Consider the following 21,216-nt stretch of genomic DNA (forward strand, 5'->3'; position numbering starts at 1 on the left):
TGTTTAAAAGGGGAAATGATTTGCATGGAAAAAAATAGCAGAATAAAGATATTTCTCATTGGCTTGAATCATATCTAAACAAAAAAATTGAGTTATGCAATTTAGTAATTGATCTTTCCTTTTTAGCTTATACCGAGGTTTCAGTAAACTGTGTTGTTATTTTGTCTTTTTCACAGTTTGATCCAGAACTAGAATGAATTTTACTTTTGCAATGTCAGTGAAGTAAATTACTAAATAAATTTACCCTTTCTTATGAAACTAATATAAAAAACAGCTTTATCTCTATATATTTATTTTTGTTACCACTACTTATAAACTCACTTTGTGACATTTTGCTTTCCTGTCTCATTGGGCAGATCCTACCACCTTTCATTCACTTTGTGTTATTAAGAAATCATGTATTACTTTGATGGCATACAAAGTTCAGGCTGCTGTAAAATAAAGAGCCCCATCCAGGACTTTCATGCTTCTGGAGCTGTGTCCTAATGAGGAGACAGACAATAAGATAGAAATATGTTAGAGCATGATAAATGCTTCTGGAGGAAAAGCAGGATAAGTGTGTGAAAGTCATGTGTGACATTTTGGACAGAATGGTCAGGGAAGTACTGCTGAGAATGTGACTTTTGAGTTGAAACCTGCAGTTGATGAGGGACTAAACTATGTGGATACCTTGGGGAATATGATGTGGGGACTATGAGGTAGAAGTGTACCTGTGTGTTGGAGAAAACAGCATTGCTTCAGCCAGTTGAACAAGGAAGAGTTGAAAAAGATGGTGGCTGCAATGGCAAATTATAACTAGCTGAAGCAGTGCTTCCATTGTTTTACGAGTGAACACGCCTTTAGGAAATAGGAAAGATTATAGTTGGAATATTAGGAATTTGATTTGAGATGTGGTACTTTTAAAAAATTATTAGATTTAAATATTTAAATTTAAAAATAAAGTCAGTATTTAGGTGCATAATTTGGGATTCAGAATAAAAGTTAAGAGGATGCTGGCATGTTTGAAGGGAATAAAATTGTGTGGGATTACCAAAAAGAGTACATGTAGATAGAAAATATAAGGGTCCAAGTTTTGAGCTTTGAAGGACTAGCAATATCTGGAGGTTGGGGAAATAATGAATGGCAGTACAAAATGAGGAGGGTCCAGGAAAGTTGGGCAAAAAACTAATTATGTTATTCTAGCAACATAACAAATTTTCAAGCAGGAAATGATTGATTCTAACAAATGCTGATGGACCAAGTGAGATGTGGATTGAAAATTGATCTTGGAATGATGAGGATATTGATGACCTTGGATAAAAAGAGCTCTTTTGTGATGGAGGGATGGGGTGGAAAAGCCTGTTTGGATTCAAGTAAAACAGGAGGAAAGAAGTGGGAGATAGCAGGTAGATAATACTTGCAGGGTATTTTGTTATAAAGGAATGATAATTGAGATGGACTCTGGAAGGGGTTGGGAAATAGAGGTTTTTTTTTTTGTTTTGTTTTGTTTTTTAACTAGGTATTAAACCTTAGAGAAAAGGTATTGTCAGACTCTTGTGGACATGATTCAGCAGAGGGAAAAGTGGTTGATCAGAGACAGGGTTGCAGGAATGTTGCTTTTGTGGAAGAGAGAGAGAATGGGAACTAGTAAAAGGTATGAATAGTTCCTGTCTTGAAACTTTTTAGCATTTTTATTACTCATTTTCTATTCCTATGAGACCTCAGTGGCAGATCAGCTGTTAGTCCATAAAATGCTTTGTTAGGATAGAGTGAAGTCAGTCCTGTAGCTCCTCTTACCCCATATCCCTTTCTACTCATCTCCCACTCTCCCCAGGCCTTGAGTAGTTGATGGTACCTTTTCCAGAATGAAGAGGGAGGTCCCTTACTCCAGACAAGGTAGCCAACACAAGGCCATATTAACTCATTCCCCTTAGGCTAGATATTTTTGGGTACTGTAAAGGAATTGCAGTAGCATAGTTATATTCCGCCTAGTTTATTTCAATATAACAGGAAAAGTCACACGGAATATCTTGGTGTAATTTAGTTAAATGTACCCCATGTCCTGTGGCAAATAACTTAAGTGGGAAGAAAGCAAGTTGAAGAACTAATTTTGGTATGAGGATCCTAGCTCTTCTACCAGCTAGCAGAAGGGATTTAACATGGATCTTATACTCTCTGTGTTACAGTTTCTTCAAGTGTAAAGGGAGGATTTTGGCTTCAGCTGCATCCTTTTTAGTCAAGAATTCTGAGATCCATTAAAATTAAGTGATTTCCAACTTACCTTTGTCCAGCTATCTGAAGGATAACACAGAAAAATATCTCTGAGGCAGTCTGGTTTCTTTGGAGAACAATTTCCTTTGGGTACTTATAGGAAATATATTAAAACCTTAGAGGAAAATATAGACTAGTTCATATACTTTGTTCAAATTCTGTGTCATTTTATAACTCTGAGGTATATGGAAAGTTATTTAACTCTGTGCTCAGTTTCCTTATCTGAAAATAGGAATATTTTACCCATTTCAAAGGTTTGTAAGGAGAATTAAATTAATTATGTACTATGGTTCTTTTAAACAATGTCTGACTTATAATAAAGATGGAGTAAACTGTTGTTAACATTGTTAGTATTACTAGTGTGTAAAAGGTGTTGTTTAGAAATGTTTTACTAGAGCAGCTGGTGATGGTAAAAGCTCTGACACTGTAATTTAATTTTATAATGATTACCTTGAATCACCAAGTGAAATGTTAACTTGGAAAAGGAATGCCATTGGTTGAAGTTAAACTTCTTTCTTTCATAAAATTGGTTCTCAGTTTTATGTTGTTATAGTTAGTATGCACTTGTAGGAAGTATACATGATTCTCAAATGACAGAATAATGAGCCATTATTATAGTTAGTTGCAGTTGCTGTGTATATTTAAAAACTATAAAATGTTTTTTATTTTCAAATAAATATTTTCTCTAAATAGGCCACAGTAGTCAGGTTTTATTGTTCCATATATATCTGCCTTAAAGATAGATTGTTGAAACAACCTGTACCTTTTATTATAGAGCCAAATTTTATACATTTTTTGTGTGAATCATTTATCAGAGCACACATTTGATAATTGATAATTGATGGTATTGCTTACCTGAGGTTTCACAGTTTATAATGTATGTTTTACAGAATTAATATTTTAGTTCAGTCATTTTAACTAATGTCCTGTTGTTCATCAATATGGTTGATTTATCAATGCCAGTTTGATTTATGTAGGACTTGGATTTCTAAAATGATAAGTACTTTAAAAGAAGAAAAACTTTATACATACATATGTTTAGGAAGCCAAGATAATTTGTGATGTAATGATTAGAGAAAAACAGAAGTCAGTAAGACTTGAATACTTTAATAAGTGTTAGAGTTGCCTTTCCACAAGTAATTGGGAGTTTAGATTTTGTTTGAACTCTTTTATTTGTATTTTATAAAATTACGGTGTTGAGCACATTGCATCAAAGTGTAACTATGACTTAGAGTCATCTAGCACTTTCCTAACAACATTCACCTAAAAGAAACCAGGACTCCCTGAAGAAATAACTGATTCCAGTGCTGGGAGCCTAGAATGTTTTGTTAAACCAGAAAGTAATGGTGGCATGTTAGAAGGAGTCAATGAAGGAGTTCCGACTGGCCAAATACGAGCATCAAAGTAATAAAAAACAGTAGTGAATAATAATAAAGCATTGGAAGAAAACAGAAATCCATGAGACCATACCAGTAACGCATCAAGTGTGGAAAAGTGATTGTGCCACCATTTTAGTAAAGTTCAAAGAGTTCACAAGTAGGTGTGAATTCTAGGGGAGAAATTTTGATAAGGGCAAAATATTTGCATGATCTTAAAGTATCTGACCAAAGATTACTTATTGGTTCCAGGGTAAAGATAGTGATTAAGCATTAGGGAAATTGGACAGCACTTTGTCTTCATGATGAAATGTTACCCGTGAGGGACAGGTGAATATCATGTGCCTGTGGATGTGATACCCTGAGGACACATCACTTTTATACTACTCTGAACAGGAAAACATTACTTGAATCTAGTCACAAAGAAGCCCCAGACAAGCTAAAGTGATAAGAGTTTTTTTGTTTGTTTTTATCGGAATATATTATGCAAAAAAATATTAGTTACAAAAGAGAAAGACCGAAAGAACCCATATTAGAAGATTCCAAAGACAGGATATAATTGGTACCAAGACTGGTTCTTGTGTTTGGAGGAAAAAAAAAAAATTAAGGCTATTATTGAGATAGCTGACAACTTCATAATGCAAATTGTAGATTAAAGTATTGTGTTGAGATTCATAAGAGATTGGTTTTAGAAAATGCACACTGAAGATTTATGTGAAAAGGGCTACTTTGAAGTGACTTAGAAACAACTTATCCCTTGTTGCTCTCAATTACAAAATATTTTAACTTAAACTTTGTTGGTTTTAAGATACTGGCATGCATTTATTATAAAAGTACGTATTGATAAATTTTAATTTCTTTTACATAGTGCTGGGCCTAAAGGAGATAACATTTATGAGTGGAGATCAACCATACTTGGTCCACCAGGTTCTGTATATGAAGGTGGTGTGTTTTTTCTGGATATCACATTTTCATCAGATTATCCATTTAAGCCACCAAAGGTAAGAACCTAGAAGTAAGATCTTTAATATTTGTCCTTCTCCAGAATTGGTTATCAGAGAATTCAAATGTATAATAATCAATATATTAATTGCAAATTGATAGGGAAGCTCACAGAACCAAAGATTTAAAAACTCTTTTACAGGCACCTTCATATTCAACAGAGGGTTTATTAATTATAAATAAAGCTATACTTTTTTTTCACTTGGTTATGCAATTTTATTAATACTAATAGAACTCTACCTTGTACAAAAATAAAAGGATTTATGATATGAGCAAAAATAACCTATGACCCTTCCTTAAGAAATACATTAGGATAAAATGGGAGTGGCACACACCTGTAATCCCACCATCTCAGGAGGCTGAGGCAGGAAGATCCCAAGTTTGAGGCCATACAGGCTGTTTAGCAAGTCCCTGTCTCAAAATAAAATCGAATGAGGTGGGACTGTAGCTCAGTGGTAGGGTGCCCCTGGGTTTAATTCCCAGGACTGGCGGGTGGCGGTTGGGGGGAGCACGTTTAACAGTTTCTACAAGTAGTAGTCGAACAATGTGAATTTTGTCTGTATAGGTAAGCAAAAACTAGAAAGCATAAGACATAACAGTTACTTGAATAGGTTGAATGGGTTCCTCCTGTGATGGCTCATTCTAAAATGATCTAGCCTAAGGATAAAAATCATGAGAAACCTGAACATAATTTTGCCCTTGTTACATAAATGTCCAACATGCCAAGAAAAAGTATTATCAAGTCTGTGATGGAATGTTTTTTCTTTTTGACATGGTTCCTTTAAGTTCCCTATACAGCTTGTTATTTACATAGTGAATTAATACTTCTCTGCGTAAAAATATTTACTTTGTTTAAAATAAGCATCATTTTACAAAGTTATAATAGTTCCCTAGTGGTGTTTACCCCAAATTGCAGACACTAAGGCCCCTTACTCCCATTTAAGGCTATCAGTGTTTTAAGTGCTTCACTGTGTGTGTGATCCTATTAGAATGTAAGATCTTGAAATTGCTGCCTTTTTTAATGCACCCAAGTCTGTAGAGTCCATCTTGCTGAATTAGTCAAATAAAGAGTGAAAACCTTAAGATTGATAATACCACAACTATATAAATTAGATTGACCTGTTTAATATCATTGTATCTACTAGCTGCTCAATTTGCATTCAGTGATTCAGTTTTATTATGGAAAAAAAAAACCTTAGCAAACCTCAGGACTGTATTTATAAATAGTTGGTACTTCTATATGCTTAGTTTTTCATATTGGAAATTGGTTTAAAATGTTAGCAAAATTAGGGGGGAAGTTATTAGCAAGGTGTGTTTTATACAATTTTATTATGTTGAGAAAATTAACTAAATTAAAATGTTTATACTTTTCTTATCACCTTTTAATGGAAAATAGAAATTGTCCAACATAAAAATTTCAGAATACAGTTTTATATATAATTTGTCATAATTGTTTTGGCTAATGGTTATTTATAAATTTAGTATACTAATAATATTTGTTGAAATTGCAATATTTTAGTTTGTTAATGTTGGGGTTTTTTGCTGTGATATATAGTTTTAAGCATTCTTGAGGTCTGTAGTTAGACAAGTGAGACAAATTATCTTAGTGTTAGGAACAATTATTTTTCTACTGTACTTGTTCTTTTTGAAGTTTACATAAGGTGTTGAACTTCATGAAAAATAATAAAAATTTAATTATCTCTTTTTCATGAATACTCTTCTGTTTATTCATTAATAACAGAAAGAAAATAGTAATTGTATTTGTAAACTACTTTCCTATCTATTCAGTAGTCATCTGTTAATGACCTGAATGTATATTTCTCCCAAATTCTAGAGCAGCACTAATAAAAATATTATTTAAAACTGTCTGTGTAATTTTAAATTTTTATAGCCATATTGAAAAAGGTAAAAAGAAAGAGTAAAGTTAATTTAATAATATTTTATTTAACTTGGTAAATAAAAATACTGACATTTTAGCATGTAATCAATATAAGACTGTTAATGAGATCTTTTACATTCTGTGTTGGTACCAAGTCTTTGAAACGTGGTATGTATTTTACACTTTTAGCCCATCTTAATTTGACTAGCTGTACTTTAGATCTCTAGGTGCACATATAACTTCTATGTATTGTATTAGAGCAGTTCTAGAGGAGCTGGTCTCCTTCCTCCTCCTCCCTCACTAGCCAACGGTCTTTCGAGAGTGTGTTTGTGTCTTGTCCCTTTTTCTCTCCCCTTTTCCTTATTTACTCTCTCTCCCTCATTCTTTTCAACAGCTTTTCTTCCCAGATTCCATTTTGAAGTTCATAGTACACTACTAGTTCTATGAGATAATTTTGAGTTGTATGAGATAATCTACAACTATAGATTATGAATTAACTACCTAATTATCTTTTTGGTTGTTTTGAAACTTGCCAGTAATTTATCTTTTTTTCTCACACATGTCAGGGATATATTAGTTTCCTTTATCCATTAGCTAAAAACTGTGCTTATTTTATTTTAATGTTTTAGTCTTTTAACAAGGCAGTAAACCAGTTGTGGAAATGAAAGGCTGAGAAATAGAAAGCCAGGTAATATAGATGGTTTTATCAACTTTCTCAATCTTCATTAAAATCTTCAACTTTCTTCTTCATTATTTTCTGATGTGTGGGATAGTGGTCATTTCCACTAAGAAATTAATGTAACTTTTATGTTAAGGAAAAGTCTTCATCAGTTTCTCCCATTTTGGCACCAAAACATGTCTGTTCTCCCTCACTTTCTGTATGTGTATGTGCATACATGCATAGAATTACCATATCATTTGTTTAGATTTAATTGATCAGTTGCTCACTTTCTTTTAAAATCAGTGCAGTTCTTCTTATATCTGGTGAAAACAAAGATACTCAAATGAATCAAAACTATTTAACTTTGTTATTGTTTTAAGATTAGCTAGAGTTAAATTATTTGCTGTTTAGAATCATCTATGGTGTGTTACTGGTGAGAATTTTAGTTGATAACAGAGCATTCATTTTCTTTGTTTTTAATGTTACTGTACTCAGGTTACTTTCCGCACGAGAATCTATCACTGCAACATCAACAGTCAGGGAGTCATCTGTCTGGACATCCTTAAAGACAACTGGAGTCCTGCTTTGACTATTTCAAAGGTTTTGCTGTCTATTTGTTCCCTTTTGACAGACTGCAACCCTGGTAAGCAATCTTAATAAGCATAAACAAAAACTAGTGCATTTTCTTGGTTAGCTTAAGTGTTGATAAAGAAATAAATGCTATTTGTAGAAAAATAAGTGTAAAACATTTTATGAGGAAATTATGAATGCCATATCCATTAGAGTAGGTCAGAAGTTTTTCTGACTTCATTTAGTTCGTAAATGGCATGCCACTCCACAATTATTTTCTCACCATCATTCATAGAATCTCTCCTTTCTATACACAGTGGATTTCTGTCAGGAAGGAAGCAGTGTCTTTGACACTGTTGCCTCCTTTTCTCTGCTTCCTGCTTCCATGAGTTTTAACCACTCAGTAATGAAGGGCTTTTTCTCTCTCCCTTTTTGGATTAAAATGAGTTATATTAAATGTAGTAGTAATGGACATTAAAATGATATAGCTGATAAGAGAGCTGGACTAAATTATGATTATGTGAACTCAGACTTTATAAGTATGTCATTTGTAGCTTTTTCAGAAATATCTAATTGGGTGACTAACTTGGTAAACAGACGTGAATTTTCATATATGTTATCTTACTGCTTGGTCATTTTTAAAGAAATTGCTAACCCTTTTTAAATATTTGATAAGTAACCAAAGGCTATTATTATTACCTTAGGCTCAACAATTAGATATATGTGATGGATAAATAGGTGGATGTTTTTATATTGCCTATTAAAGCAAAAGATTAGAAATAAACTGAGCATCCATTAGTAGAAGATACAGCTATTAGAAAGAATGAAGCAGCTCTATATGTACTAACAACCGGGGAAGGTTTTTAAGATGCTTTTAAATGCATATAAAATCTCTGGAAAGAAATATTGTAAATGAGTAACAATTGTTTGCCAGAGAGAAAATTTTGAGTAGTTAGAGTCAGGAAGGCAGTTTTTAAATCTTACTTCGCTATCATTTGGAACACTTCAAATATTATGTGTACATTAAAAAATTCAAACCATAAGTTAAAGATTTACATCTCAGATACAGTTATTTCAAAATTTCATTTAAAATAAAATAGCAAGTATGTTTTTAAATGGAGATATACACAGTGATTAGCATCATTATTGTATAGAATAAAGGAAAATTTCATTCTGAATAGCATTATTTTCTATATCAGGGTTCTATGTAAAAGTGATTTTTAATATCCATAATAAACCAGAAATACAACCACTCCTGCACTTTTATTGTTGAATAAAATGCCAAGACTATAAAATATTTTTTGCATACTAAAGGCGTGTCTTTTATAAAAATCATATCTATTAACTCAACATTTCATTTTTAGTGAATCTTTCCTAATTTGAATATTAATATATTCATATGAACATATTACCTTAAACATTTTTCTTTCAAAAATCAATCTGTTATGTATAATGATGCTGCTGACTTTACCTTAATATAATGTCAGACATAAAGATGCTGCTGAAATATTTTACTTTAATGTTAGAATTGTACTATTAAGACCCCACATAATATCTTAATGTTGTTTCCACTTTTCCAGCGGATCCTCTGGTTGGAAGCATAGCCACTCAGTATTTGACCAACAGAGCAGAACATGACAGGATAGCCAGACAGTGGACCAAGAGATACGCAACATAATTCACATAATTTGTATGCAGTGTGAAGGAGCAGAAGGCATCTTCTCACTGTGCTGCAAATCTTTATAGCCTTTACAATACGGACTTCTGTGTATATGTTATACTGATTCTACTCTCTGCTTTTATCCTTTGGAGACTGGGAGACTCCCCAAAAAGGTAAATGCTATCAAGAGTAGAACTTTGTAGCTGTAGATTAGTTATGTTTAAAACGCCTACTTGCAAGTCTTGCTTCTTTGGGATATCAAAATGTATTTTGTGATGTACTAAGGATACTGGTCCTGAAGTCTACCAAATATTATAGTGCATTTTAGCCTAATTCATTATCTGTATGAAGTTATAAAAGTAGCTGTAGATGACTAGGAATTATGTCATTTGTATTAAACCCAGATCTATTTCTGAGTATGTGGTTCATGCTGTTGTGAAAATGTTTTACCTTTTACCTTTGTCAGTTTGTAATGAGAGGATTTCCTTTTACCCTTTGTAGCTCAGAGAGCACTGATGTATCATCTCAAACACAATAAACATGCTCCTGAAGGCCCAGTTTCCTGTCGTAATGTTTCAAGTCAGTCTTGTCAGAAGGTGTGTCTGAGATGATTGTTGATGAAATAAAGTTGTGAATATGAAAATGGGCTACTAAAGACTAGTGTAAATGAATGAATTATTCAATTGAAAGCATTTAAAATCTTAGAAGTGTAGAATTTTTCCTTTAAACCTTAATGAGACAATAAATTGAAATTAAATATACAAAACTGAATTTTAAACCTTGAAGTTAGCTTTGGTAATATGGTATTTGAGCTAAAGAAGACAAAACTGTGGCTCACTCAGGAGTCTGGAAATATCTTCTAGAATATTTTGCTTCTAAATGGTGATTTCTTCCCAGCATTGGGCAGTATTGTCAGATAATAACTTTGATCTGATAGCTATTCTGTGGTACATTTTCCTTTTAATCCTGGTCTTGAATTTTTATGGTTCATTACCATTCTTACTATGACACATGGCCAACCAATATAGCCAGAGGCAGAGTTGAACACAGAATCCTTGTCTGCCCTAAAGGTAGAAGAGAACTGTGTTAGTGTGCAGATGTAGCATTATTTCTCAGTTTTGACTTAATTTCATTCTTCCTAGTCATAATTATTAAGTATATTATTAAGCTTATAATTATCAAACTTTTCATATGTGATATAAACAGTATAATTGTACACCCCCCCCCATGACTGGTGTAATTATCTTTGGTTATATAATCAAGATTGTAGTATATAGGGCAGGTATCTTCTTTAGTCCTCAATATGGTAATAGAGTACCATCTTAAAATTATAGAGTTGAATCATTAGCTTAAAAAATATGTTGCTATCAGATAATAAAGCAAAACACATATAGTTGCATATACCATCACTAAGAATAGTGGACTCCTACTTGAGTATTTGTCAGTAGAAGTTGTAGCATAAAATTTAACTTACATATGTGTTTTTCACTTAAATACCCCATACCCCAAAATTATTCTTTTACAAAGAAAAACCCCCCCAAAATATGGTACTATTTTGAAGAATTGAGGCCTATGTCTTTGAAAGCTTCTAAGCTCTGACTATTTTAAGCAAAAGCTAATACATCTAATAGAGTCCAAATCAGTGTAATGAGAGTAGAGACCTTTTATGTAAACAAAAGGATTTTTATCAACTGGGTGAGTTTTAGAAAGTAGTTTTTCCTTAGTATCAAGATTGTCCATTGTGTGTTCTACAGTAGTAAACATTTTCTTAGATTCTAGAAAATCTTTCATCATGCTACATAGTAGGATGTTTGAGGATAGATACTAGGATTGGATTTTCTTGGGTTACTATATATCTAATGAATACCACCAGCCTATTTTGCTTTCTTGCCCTGGGACAAAGTTGAGGGAATTGGTTACTTAAAATATTTGTATCTCTCCCACAAACTACCTTTGTGGCCGTGAATAGTATACTTCTATGAGTTTTAGTTTATTCATATATGAAATATGAGTTGAATTAATTTCCCTGTTTTCTGTTATCCCTCAAACTCAGTAATTCTAGTCTCATAAATTTTTGTTCTGCTTGTTCTTTCTCTCTTCAGATACTGTCTACATTTTTAAATGGGTGCTAATAGTATCTAGGTGTTCTAATAAATCAACCTGCCTATAACATGAAAGTACATTCTTCTAAGTTTGAGAGAAGATAATCAAAAGGATATATTTTCAAGAAATAATAAACTTCATTTGGTTTCCTGTCATAGGTTGCCTTAAAGTTTTGATTTTTTTCTCATTCTCTATTTCTAAAAAACTATATAGATCTTTTTCATCGTTATATAGGTTATCATAGGAATTATTTTCATAATGAAATTTTCTACAGATGTAAATTGTGATATTTTGAACAAAACCCAAACTTTTTCTTACCCATTAAAATCAAATTTTATGATTTACAATACCAAATGTAATTTAGAAGTCCTTGAGAAAGACAGTGACACCAGGTATCCTATTGAACCTAAAGTGTTTGCACTATGATCATGTGCCCTTGGAGTAGTTGGGCAATAATGTACTACTATGTGCTAAGTATAGTTTGGAGGTTGATGTGCTCTATCTTGTTTAATATTCTTGAAGAACTTTAGGAGAGTAGACACTGATGGTCCTCATTCAGCAGAGTTGGAACTGATATACAGACAAGTTAAATAACTTGCTGCTCAAGATTTTGTAGCCAATTCTGTTCAGAGGTGCAGTCCCCATGTTCTATCACTGGGCTGAGTTTTTGTTTATAACATTACAGGTTACTATTGAATACACACTTAATAGTTTCCTGCAAAAGTGGGACATTCATGGATTAATTATTATTTCTGAAGTTTACAAAATGAACTGCAGTTTACATTTTACTATATTCTTATTTTAATTTCAAGTGGAAACTTAACAAAAAATCAAACTTGTTTCCTGTGAATATAAGGTAGGATTCTTAATATTTTCCCTCAGACATTTGTCATAGATAATACTTTTAATGTCACTAATTTCCCCTTTTTTTAAAATTTGAAAATGAGACAAGTGATGTTATTTAAAATTAACCACATATCACACATAATCACATCAAGAAACTTATATTGGCAAATAATCATTTTTCAAAACAACAAGGTGTTTTACTTATGTAGACACTGGCTTTTTAAGACCAAGGAAATGTTAACTAAAACAGGTAACATTCAGTGTATATTACAGTTTGACCTGTATGTGTACTACCTTTTCTAACAAGAATTCTGAGGTATTGTTTTCTAATGTCTACTTAAGAAGTTGGAATCAACCCACTAGCTTATATGAATACTCATAAGTATATTCTTAAAACAGTATAAGAATGTGTAGTAAAATTTTAAGTCAATTTCAACTCCTAACCTAAGTTATAGTCATGTTAGTGCAGTACATTTACACATTTTTAGTCACCATTTATATTTTGGTCTTTGGACAGACTTATGACCTGAAACATCAGTTATTTTTTTACATCATTACACATTTTTTTTTAAAGACTGAGAAAGTGATTGTATAGTAATTCCATTATTAGATTATATTTCAGTTAATGTTTCTTATTCTAGGTAAATAAAATGTACAAATTCCATTTTTCATACCTAAGCAAGTAAGCTTTTATAACTACAGTTTAGTAGATACACATTATGTGAAATGAAACACAGGTTTTTTTCCTACTTTTATCAGCTTTTTCTTATAAAGTTCTTTGATAATTTAAGTGTGTATCCATCCAATGTGTAATGGAGTGTTTCTGCACAGTTGACTGATAGTCATAAAATGAATTGCTGAGAGTGGTTTATGTAACTGTATTGTCAACAGTAATGAATCATGTTAAAACCTTGATCATTGTCAGACAGCCTCAGGAATGATGCTCTGGAGGTTTGTGCACATCTAACTAAGGCAAATACGCACCAGACTCACTTTCCTCTTTTCTGTTCATCTTATGAGTACTACTTCTAGAATTCCAGCATTCTCTTTTTCAGTTTGCCATCTTTTGTACTGTCAACTATGTGTGCTTCCAGTAGTTCAGGAGACTGGAAGTCTTAAGGTGAATTTTAAATGATATATTCAACATATTGGGGGGAGAGAGAGAAGCACTAAGCTTTGGGGGGGAAAGTTTTTAAATAGTTGATGACCCAGATTCAGGCTCAAGGACAGTTTAAACATCCTTTTATAAGTTTTCATCATTGACGTAAATACACATAAGTAGTGATTTAACTATGATTAGGAAGCAGAGCTGGGAGCAGGTTCTGATCCAGAGTATATTCTGAAATAAACAGAACTATGACATAGTAAAAGGGATTGACAAATCTAGTTTTTATCAGTATCTTGTATTTAGATAAATTTAAATTCACTTTAGAGTTTCCATTTCTATTAGTTATCTTATTGAATCTGGTGAAGCTAAAGTCATTATGCAAATCTACCTAACAGGTCACTGAAGGCTGTGTTTTTGCCACAAATCCCTAAGATTTCTCTCAAGACCCCTTTCAAAATGACACCTTCCTTCCTCTTGTTCTGCTCTCATTTACCTTATGTTTGTTGATCTTCTTTTTTAAGATGCCATCTACAATAAACATCAAAAATAATAAAAAGAAATCAAGCAAGCATGTGCATATTTCCCATTATCAGCAACAAGCCAGGTGCCCTCCTTGATAATGTTTGCCCTAAAGCCAAGAATCAATCAGTCCTTCCTTCCTTCCTTTCCTTCTTTTCCTTCCTTCCCTTTTCTTTTTTTTTTTTTTTTTATGGAAGTAGTAGGGAAATAGAAGGGGGTTATACTGCATATATACTACATAATCCTTTAACTGATCTTCATTATGAGTTAATTCTACATATTTTAAGTGCCAATTGAAAGGTTCTTTCGGGCAGTGTGGTATGTACAAATATGAATACATTTTCACATTCTTTTAGTTCATCATTTTTCTGTCCTGATAGATTTTTCCCTCTTCCTAGCAGAAGAGAACACATCTTTGCTAATGTGTATCCATTACAAATGGATGTTGAATGAGAAATTGAACAGATGCCCCTGCTGATTTAGCAATGAAAATATTAGTATAATGTTTGGTAAGTTTACCCAATCGTTATAATATTAAAACATGCTTAACACTAGTTGATGCTTTTAAAATAATTACTGTCTTTCAAAATACTCTTAGTACCCAATGTCTGTAGCTTGCATTTTGGCATATTACTATATTCATTTTCACTATTTCTGGGTAATGAACTCTGATAAGGTAATATCTATACTTTTCATTTCTGTATTTTAATACCTTTCCAGTATCTAATGTGTTGTGTATTTGCTGACTGATTATTATATCATGAGAATAAGCTGCCTTAATGCTGTCCAGACACTATGTGAAGCTTAACAGGCATGCCTTCTTAGTTCCCCATCATCCTGATTAAGTGCTCTGTATGTGATCAGTGCTGCTTATATTCCTGCTAAACTGAAATATGGAAAATTAGCAATAGTTTATTCATATAACCTACTTAATGTCTGCTTGTTTAAAATGGAGAATGAATCTTAAAATTTATTTAAAGGTTTGTAAATATATCAGAATTCTCCTGTCCTACAAAGTTGACAGAATTTCCCATTATTGTTAGTATCCTCTAAAATTGATATATATCTTCTCTTCCCATTTATTGGTACAAAAGAAAAATGGTGCAAACAAAATACATGTACATTTACACACTGCATAATGACATTTTGGTCAGTGGACCATATAGACCACTGTGTTATCTTTGTTTATGCAAGTACATTCTGATGTTTGTACCATGATGAACTTGACTAGCCACACTTTTCTTAGAATGTATTCCCATCATTAAATAGCACATGGCTATATCTGCTTATGGTATGCTTTTAGGGAAATAGGAAAAATAAAAATTGATGACCTTTGAGGAAATTCTAAGATAAATGTTTTAGGAAACAAGAACTAGCATATTATATGATAGTATGGAGGGGGCTGTCCTTGAGTGCTGAAAGGCATTTATTGAACTATCACCCAAGTCCCCTTCCCCCATTACTAGCTTCTGAAATGACAGGGAAATGGAATAAGAGAAAAAATTAAAGGATCACTTCTTTATTGCCTAATGTTCTTGTGCCAATAGATAAAACTGAAAGGTGACTGGGTAAGAGCTCCCTGATTCCAAAGTATAATTCTAACTACTCATTTTTCTCACTCATACGAAAACCAGCTGAGCAAACTCAAGTCAATTGTATGTGGCAGAGTTTCTTCTCAAGTTTTTTTAAATGACAGTGTTTTTAAAAAATGTATTACATTTTATTTATATGTATCATCTCCTTAATTTAATCGTAAGCCCTAGAAATAAAGGATCCAGTTCATTTCATGCAATAAGTTACTAGTTGTATACTCTGGCAAATATTGTTTTACAGGATTAGCAATGAGTAGAGGTCACAAAAATCCCTGCTCTTGTAGAGCTTACTTTGAAGTACAGGCAGACCCCCCCAAACAAAAGTCACTAAATTTTGTGTATGTGTGTGTTAGATGGTAAACGCTATGGAGAAAACTAATGCAGGGAAGGGAAATAGGGAGTATGTGCTGGGTGAGAAAAAGGGGAGGTTGCTATTCACTTATAAAAAAGGGTAGTCGGGAAAGACCTCACCAGAGCAGTCAAGAATTCATAGGGTGAAAGATGTGCCAAATAGGGGAAGAGTATTCCAGGCAGAGGGAATAGCAAGTGAAAGACTGCATTCCATGTAAAGAGCAAGCTTAATGCATTCAAAAAAGAACAAGGTGAGCAACAAGGATAGGAGTGGAAGGCTAGGTCAGGATGGCTGCAGATGGACAAATCATGTAGGGTCTTGTAGTCCATTGTAAGGAGTATGACTGGCATTCTAAATAAGATGGAAACCATCAGTGTGTGTTTAGCCAAAAAGTGACAGAATATGACTTAGGTATAGTTAAAATTATATTACTCTTAGGGAAGAGACTTGGGTTGGGGTTAGGATAGGGAATTGGGAAGAAGGTGATCAGGAGACTAATGCAGTAATCCAGGGAAGAGAGAGTGGGGACGTTAACCTGGGTGGCAGTAATGTAGGTAATAAGAAATGGTAAGGTTCCAGTTGAAGATGGAGCTAACAAGATTTGGTGATAGTTTGACTACCTGGTGTGAAAAAGGAATCACACATGTATGACTTGAGCAAATTGAAGGGTATAGTTTTCATAAGCTGAGAAACTTGGGGATAGAACAGGATTGGGAGAAAATTAACAGCTTAGTTTTTGACAGGTTGTTTGAAATGCCTATTAAACATTGAAATGGAGGTGCCAGGACAGTGGATATACAAATCTGATTCAGGAATTAGTTCTGGTCCAGGGTTGTACATTTGGGACTTCAGTAAATGGCATTTATAGCTTTGAGAGTGTATAGGCTTATCATGGGACTGAGTGCTGCTATAGAAGAAAGAGGTCTTAGCACTGCAATATTGAGGAGATGAGGAATTAGCAAGGAACCCAGGAAAGAACAGTGAAAAAATAAAAGGAAATCCAGGAGGGTAAGAACCTAGGATAGAAGTGAAAACTTCCAAGGAAGTATGAATGATCTGGTAAATAAGATGAGGGCCGGAATAACCATGTTACTTAGCAATACCAGGGTGGTAGTTGGTGACCCATACAAGCACAGTTTTGTTGGGAGTGATGAGATCCAAGCTTGATTGGAGATGGCACCAAAGGAGAAAAATTTGAGATAGTACTTTTGCTGTGATTATTGCACATTTAAGCTAAACTTTTCCCCTTCAACTTACAGAATGAGTGTTCTTTCCTAAGATAAGTTGATTATAACAGTATTCTTTAGAATATTTCACACAATGACAGGTGGTAGTTGTTTTAAATTTGCCTGATTTGTAAAGGCATTCGAGTCTTGATTTTGTTCTTTTCTTCCAGTCCTATTTTATCCAGGTGCTTGGATATCCCTTATCTATAGGAACTGTTTAAAATCCATTCTTCACACAACTGTCACATTCATCTTCCCAGAGTAAGCTCTGCCAGGACAGTCTGCTTGCTCACAGACTTCAGTGGTTGCCCATTCTTTACCAAATTCAAGTCCCTATTTCTTAGAAACCTGGCTTTCTGTCACTGCATGACTGTAGTGTGCTGCATGATGAAGCAGCATCTATGGAAGTCACAATTTAAGATACACTTGTTTTGTAGTGACATACCAGAGTCACTGTCAATAGCAGCAGTTGCATCTATCACTTAAAAATGTTTCTTCAGAGGGCTGGGGCTGTAGCTCCGTGGTAGAGCACTTGCCTGGCACATGTGAGGCACTGGGTTTAATCCTCAGCAACATATATAACTAAAATAAAGGTTCTATGTTCATCTACAAATTAAAAAAAAAAAAAGTCTGCTTTTAAAAAAATTTATTTTTTCTCAGAGAAATAGCAGTAGTGACAAACACTCCTTAAACCACTGACTTCTTTAAGGCTTTCTGCTCACAGGACTACAACACTCTGATGCACCAACATTTTTAGAATTTATTTTGTTACCATCAGTTCAAAGTATTAGTTCATGTAACCTTGTTGCTGCCATGTTAATTTTCAGTCAAGCATCCGAAAATGGATTGCTCAAGATTCTTTGCTAGGCACACCAGTATTTTAAACGTGAACTGATGCACTTGTGCTTCAAGACAGATGGTGCATTGCTTCTGTGCCTAAGAGCATTTGGCAGTGCTGAAACTGAGCCTTCTGTTCAGTCCAAAATAATTCAGTGATGAGTGGGCAACTTTGTACTTTGATTTTTTTTTTCCCCCCCTGGATTTGAGTATTTGGAAGTGTTTTAGCTTAACATTAACTATACCTAAGCACTGTAATAAAATGGCACTGCAGTCATGGACATGTATGTTTCAGTTTGGCATATGGTGCCACTTGTTTTTATTTTTATTGTAGTGATGTTTCCATTAAAACTAATAAAGTATTTGACTATGTTTAAACATGGGCACAAAACAATCTGGGTTTAAAGTTAATTGTTAGCTAAGCTTAAAGGAGTCCTTTCAAACTGAATTTAAAGGAACAGAGTTTTAAATCACACATTGGTCATTTCATTCCTTTGGTTAATGCCTCTTCTCAGGCACTTTGCTTAAACAGCATTTCCTTATTTAAGGCTGGCTGAAAGATTACAAGAATAGTATCTCAAATGGTATCTAGAGAATAGCATCTCTAAAGTCCTTTAGTGTCTCTGAAATCTTACATTTTATTAACTAAAATTAGAAATTGTTTTGTATTCCTTTTTACTTGCAGCTTGTTAGAACCCTCTTAGTGATTAGTTAGAAATGTTTTTTTTTTTTCTCTTAATTTATTTTCCAAGTAGGATTAAGGTAACTCTGGTTATCATTTGAGGAACACAAGTGTTAAATATAGGAAGCCAAAAGCCACAAGAAGACAAGACACAGCAGTGGGAACTCCTGAAGAGAAAGAGCAAAAGTTTCCCATTCTGTACTCTTGAGTTGCGGTTGTTAAAGTGATGGAGGAGGAGGAGGAGGGTTGATTTATGGGAGGGTATTATGCTGTGGGGAAAACGTCCAGCCTATTTAAGCTTTGGAAAAAGGTTTACTCCCTTGAACTTGGGTTAAAAATATTGCCTTGCTTGTTCTTGTAATGTTGAAAGGATAAAGAGATCAATAAAGTTTCCTCAGATTCTGTAAGTCAGTCTTGTTTCTGTTTTTTTTTTTTTTTTTAACATTCCAGGGAAGCCAAGATCTTTATAGAAAGCGGTGCATTCTGGCTGTAGAACTTTTGGTATTGATTCTGTAGTGTTATTGTAAATTCTCTTTGAGATTAAACATTGTGCACAGGCACTCTGACCACATCTCTAGATTCATTTTATATAATGTACCATGGTTGATCTTTTAATAGTCGCCTCTTCTTTAGCATCTGCAGCCTTGAACATGCCTGGAAAACTCAGTTCCTGTCTACAACATAGCTGCACATCCTGGGAGAATGAAACTAGAAGACTGATTTAGTACAACATGTTATACACACCCACATTCCCCAAAATGACTGAAGACTTCTCTGAAAAAAATCACTGAAATCTGCTTATTCTTCACAGTAGGGATAGTAGCTTTAGTGCCAAAATTGAGGGCCTTCCCAGGAAGCCTTAAATCACCATTTCTAAAATAAAACCCATCATCCAATAAAAACATATTATACATATATGGAAACTAATTACCAAGGGTTGCCATGTCATGTTTTTGACACTTCCTCTTGAAACAGAGAAAGGATAACTTTAAAATTTCACGTGTATTTTTAGAATATTTAGGGACTATTGATTTATCACAATAGTTTGTGAGTAAAATACTCCGATAACTGATATTTCAATTCTGACTTCTCAGTCTTTAGTATGCTAAACTCTAGAGTCAAATTAGTTTAAATAATTTAATCAGCATCATATAATAATCTTTCAAATCTCTCTTATTTGCTTTTTTGCAACTAGGAATTTTTTTCTACTTCTAGGCCTGAATTTTCTCAATCATATAATTGAACTAAAAGCAGTCAACAACACTGTTAAAATTTAGTGAGGGAATAATTTATTTAGTGACAAAACAGGCAGCATGAAATACTTGGAAAGACTTTTTAAGCAGTAAAATACAATGAATTTGTATGGATAATTACATGTTTGAGTGAGTGCAGCATGAAACTTCACTGTTAGAACATTGTTTTTGCTTGTGCTAATAGGTTGTGTCGCATCTTTTTTTGTTGTTTTTTTGTTTGTTTTTGTCTCTGGGCTCTGAAGATTGAAGTTTATTAATTGCCAAGAAGAACAAAGTGAGTATATTTCTTTTTAAAAATTTAACAACACCAACAATGGTTACACATTTGTTTAAGACTGTTTTAAGGATGTTTTGTTTGTAACTAAGCAACATGGCTGTCTTAAGATTCCTCTAGGACTTTCAGCTTGGGAACTGGTCTTGTCCAATCATTTCTAGGTAATTCTTCTGATTCCCAGACATCAATGAAAGAGTGAAGGAGTTAAGAATTAGAAGCATATTGGATGTGGTGGGAACAAACTTACATACCTTCTTCATGAGAAAAATCACACATTTCCTAGTCTTTGAGAATTTCTTTTAGTTCCATATTTCCTGAAGACCAACAGTAAAATGTTTTCATTTTTCTTCTTTCTTCCTTTTTTTTTTTTTCCCCCTCAGAAGAGTTGTGGTGGAAAAGGGTCTGCCAGAACCAGAGGCTAAAACACACAGATGTATTAAAAAAAAAAAAAATCTTTATTCCAGCTTCCAGAATTCCTCCTCTTCAGCTTTTCCTGTTCATTGGAATAAAGAAGCTATTACATGATGGTGTAAAGAAGCTCCATCCAGTATTTGAAGCTCAGTAGAAAACAAGGAAGTAGGCTGGTGTAGATCAAATAGATACCTGTACTCTGAGTGCGTCCCAGGTTCACTAAAGGGGGAGGAGGGTCCTCGTTTTAATTTGTACTGTAGCAGATATCATGATTGTGGCAGTCTTCTAATATTTGTTAAAACTTTTTTCTAATCATGTTAAATATGTAAGTGTTAAGTTGCCTTCCTCCTGGGGTCACTTATCATTTATTAACTGCAACCTTTGGATGGGACAGAAAGAAGCTGTGTTTTTACTGATGATGCTAGATATTTTGGAAGCTTAGGGTAGTAGAAACATTCTATTTTACATTTTTATTCCAGAGTAAATACAGTGTGTTAAATAAGCAGGTTTAGATAAGTGCTTAGTGACATGCCAAAAAGCTTACACAGTTAGTTGCATAAAGGAACTTTTCTTCCAAAATTAACAAAATTCTAACCACACAAAGGTATAGAAATT

At 33.6% G+C, this 21,216-nt stretch overlaps 1 protein-coding gene across 4 annotated transcripts in view; it reads left to right on the top strand.

Moving 5' to 3' along the window:
• The window catches only part of Ube2e3 (ubiquitin conjugating enzyme E2 E3), a 93,230-nt gene extending 83,273 nt beyond the window's left edge, over nt 1–9,957 (top strand). For all 4 annotated transcript variants that reach the window (XM_047547335.1, XM_047547334.1, XM_047547333.1 and 1 more), the window contains 3 exons: nt 4,495–4,627; nt 7,664–7,811; nt 9,319–9,957. In XM_047547335.1, the coding sequence (XP_047403291.1) occupies nt 4,495–4,627; nt 7,664–7,811; nt 9,319–9,416 (379 nt within the window). In that variant the 3' untranslated portion in view covers nt 9,417–9,957. The remainder of the gene's footprint in view (nt 1–4,494; nt 4,628–7,663; nt 7,812–9,318) is intronic.
• Nucleotides 9,958–21,216: the final 11,259 nt, after the last annotated feature.

The sequence above is a fragment of the Sciurus carolinensis genome, chromosome 3, assembly GCF_902686445.1.
Source record: "Sciurus carolinensis chromosome 3, mSciCar1.2, whole genome shotgun sequence".
Classification (NCBI taxonomy): Eukaryota; Metazoa; Chordata; class Mammalia; order Rodentia; family Sciuridae; genus Sciurus; species Sciurus carolinensis.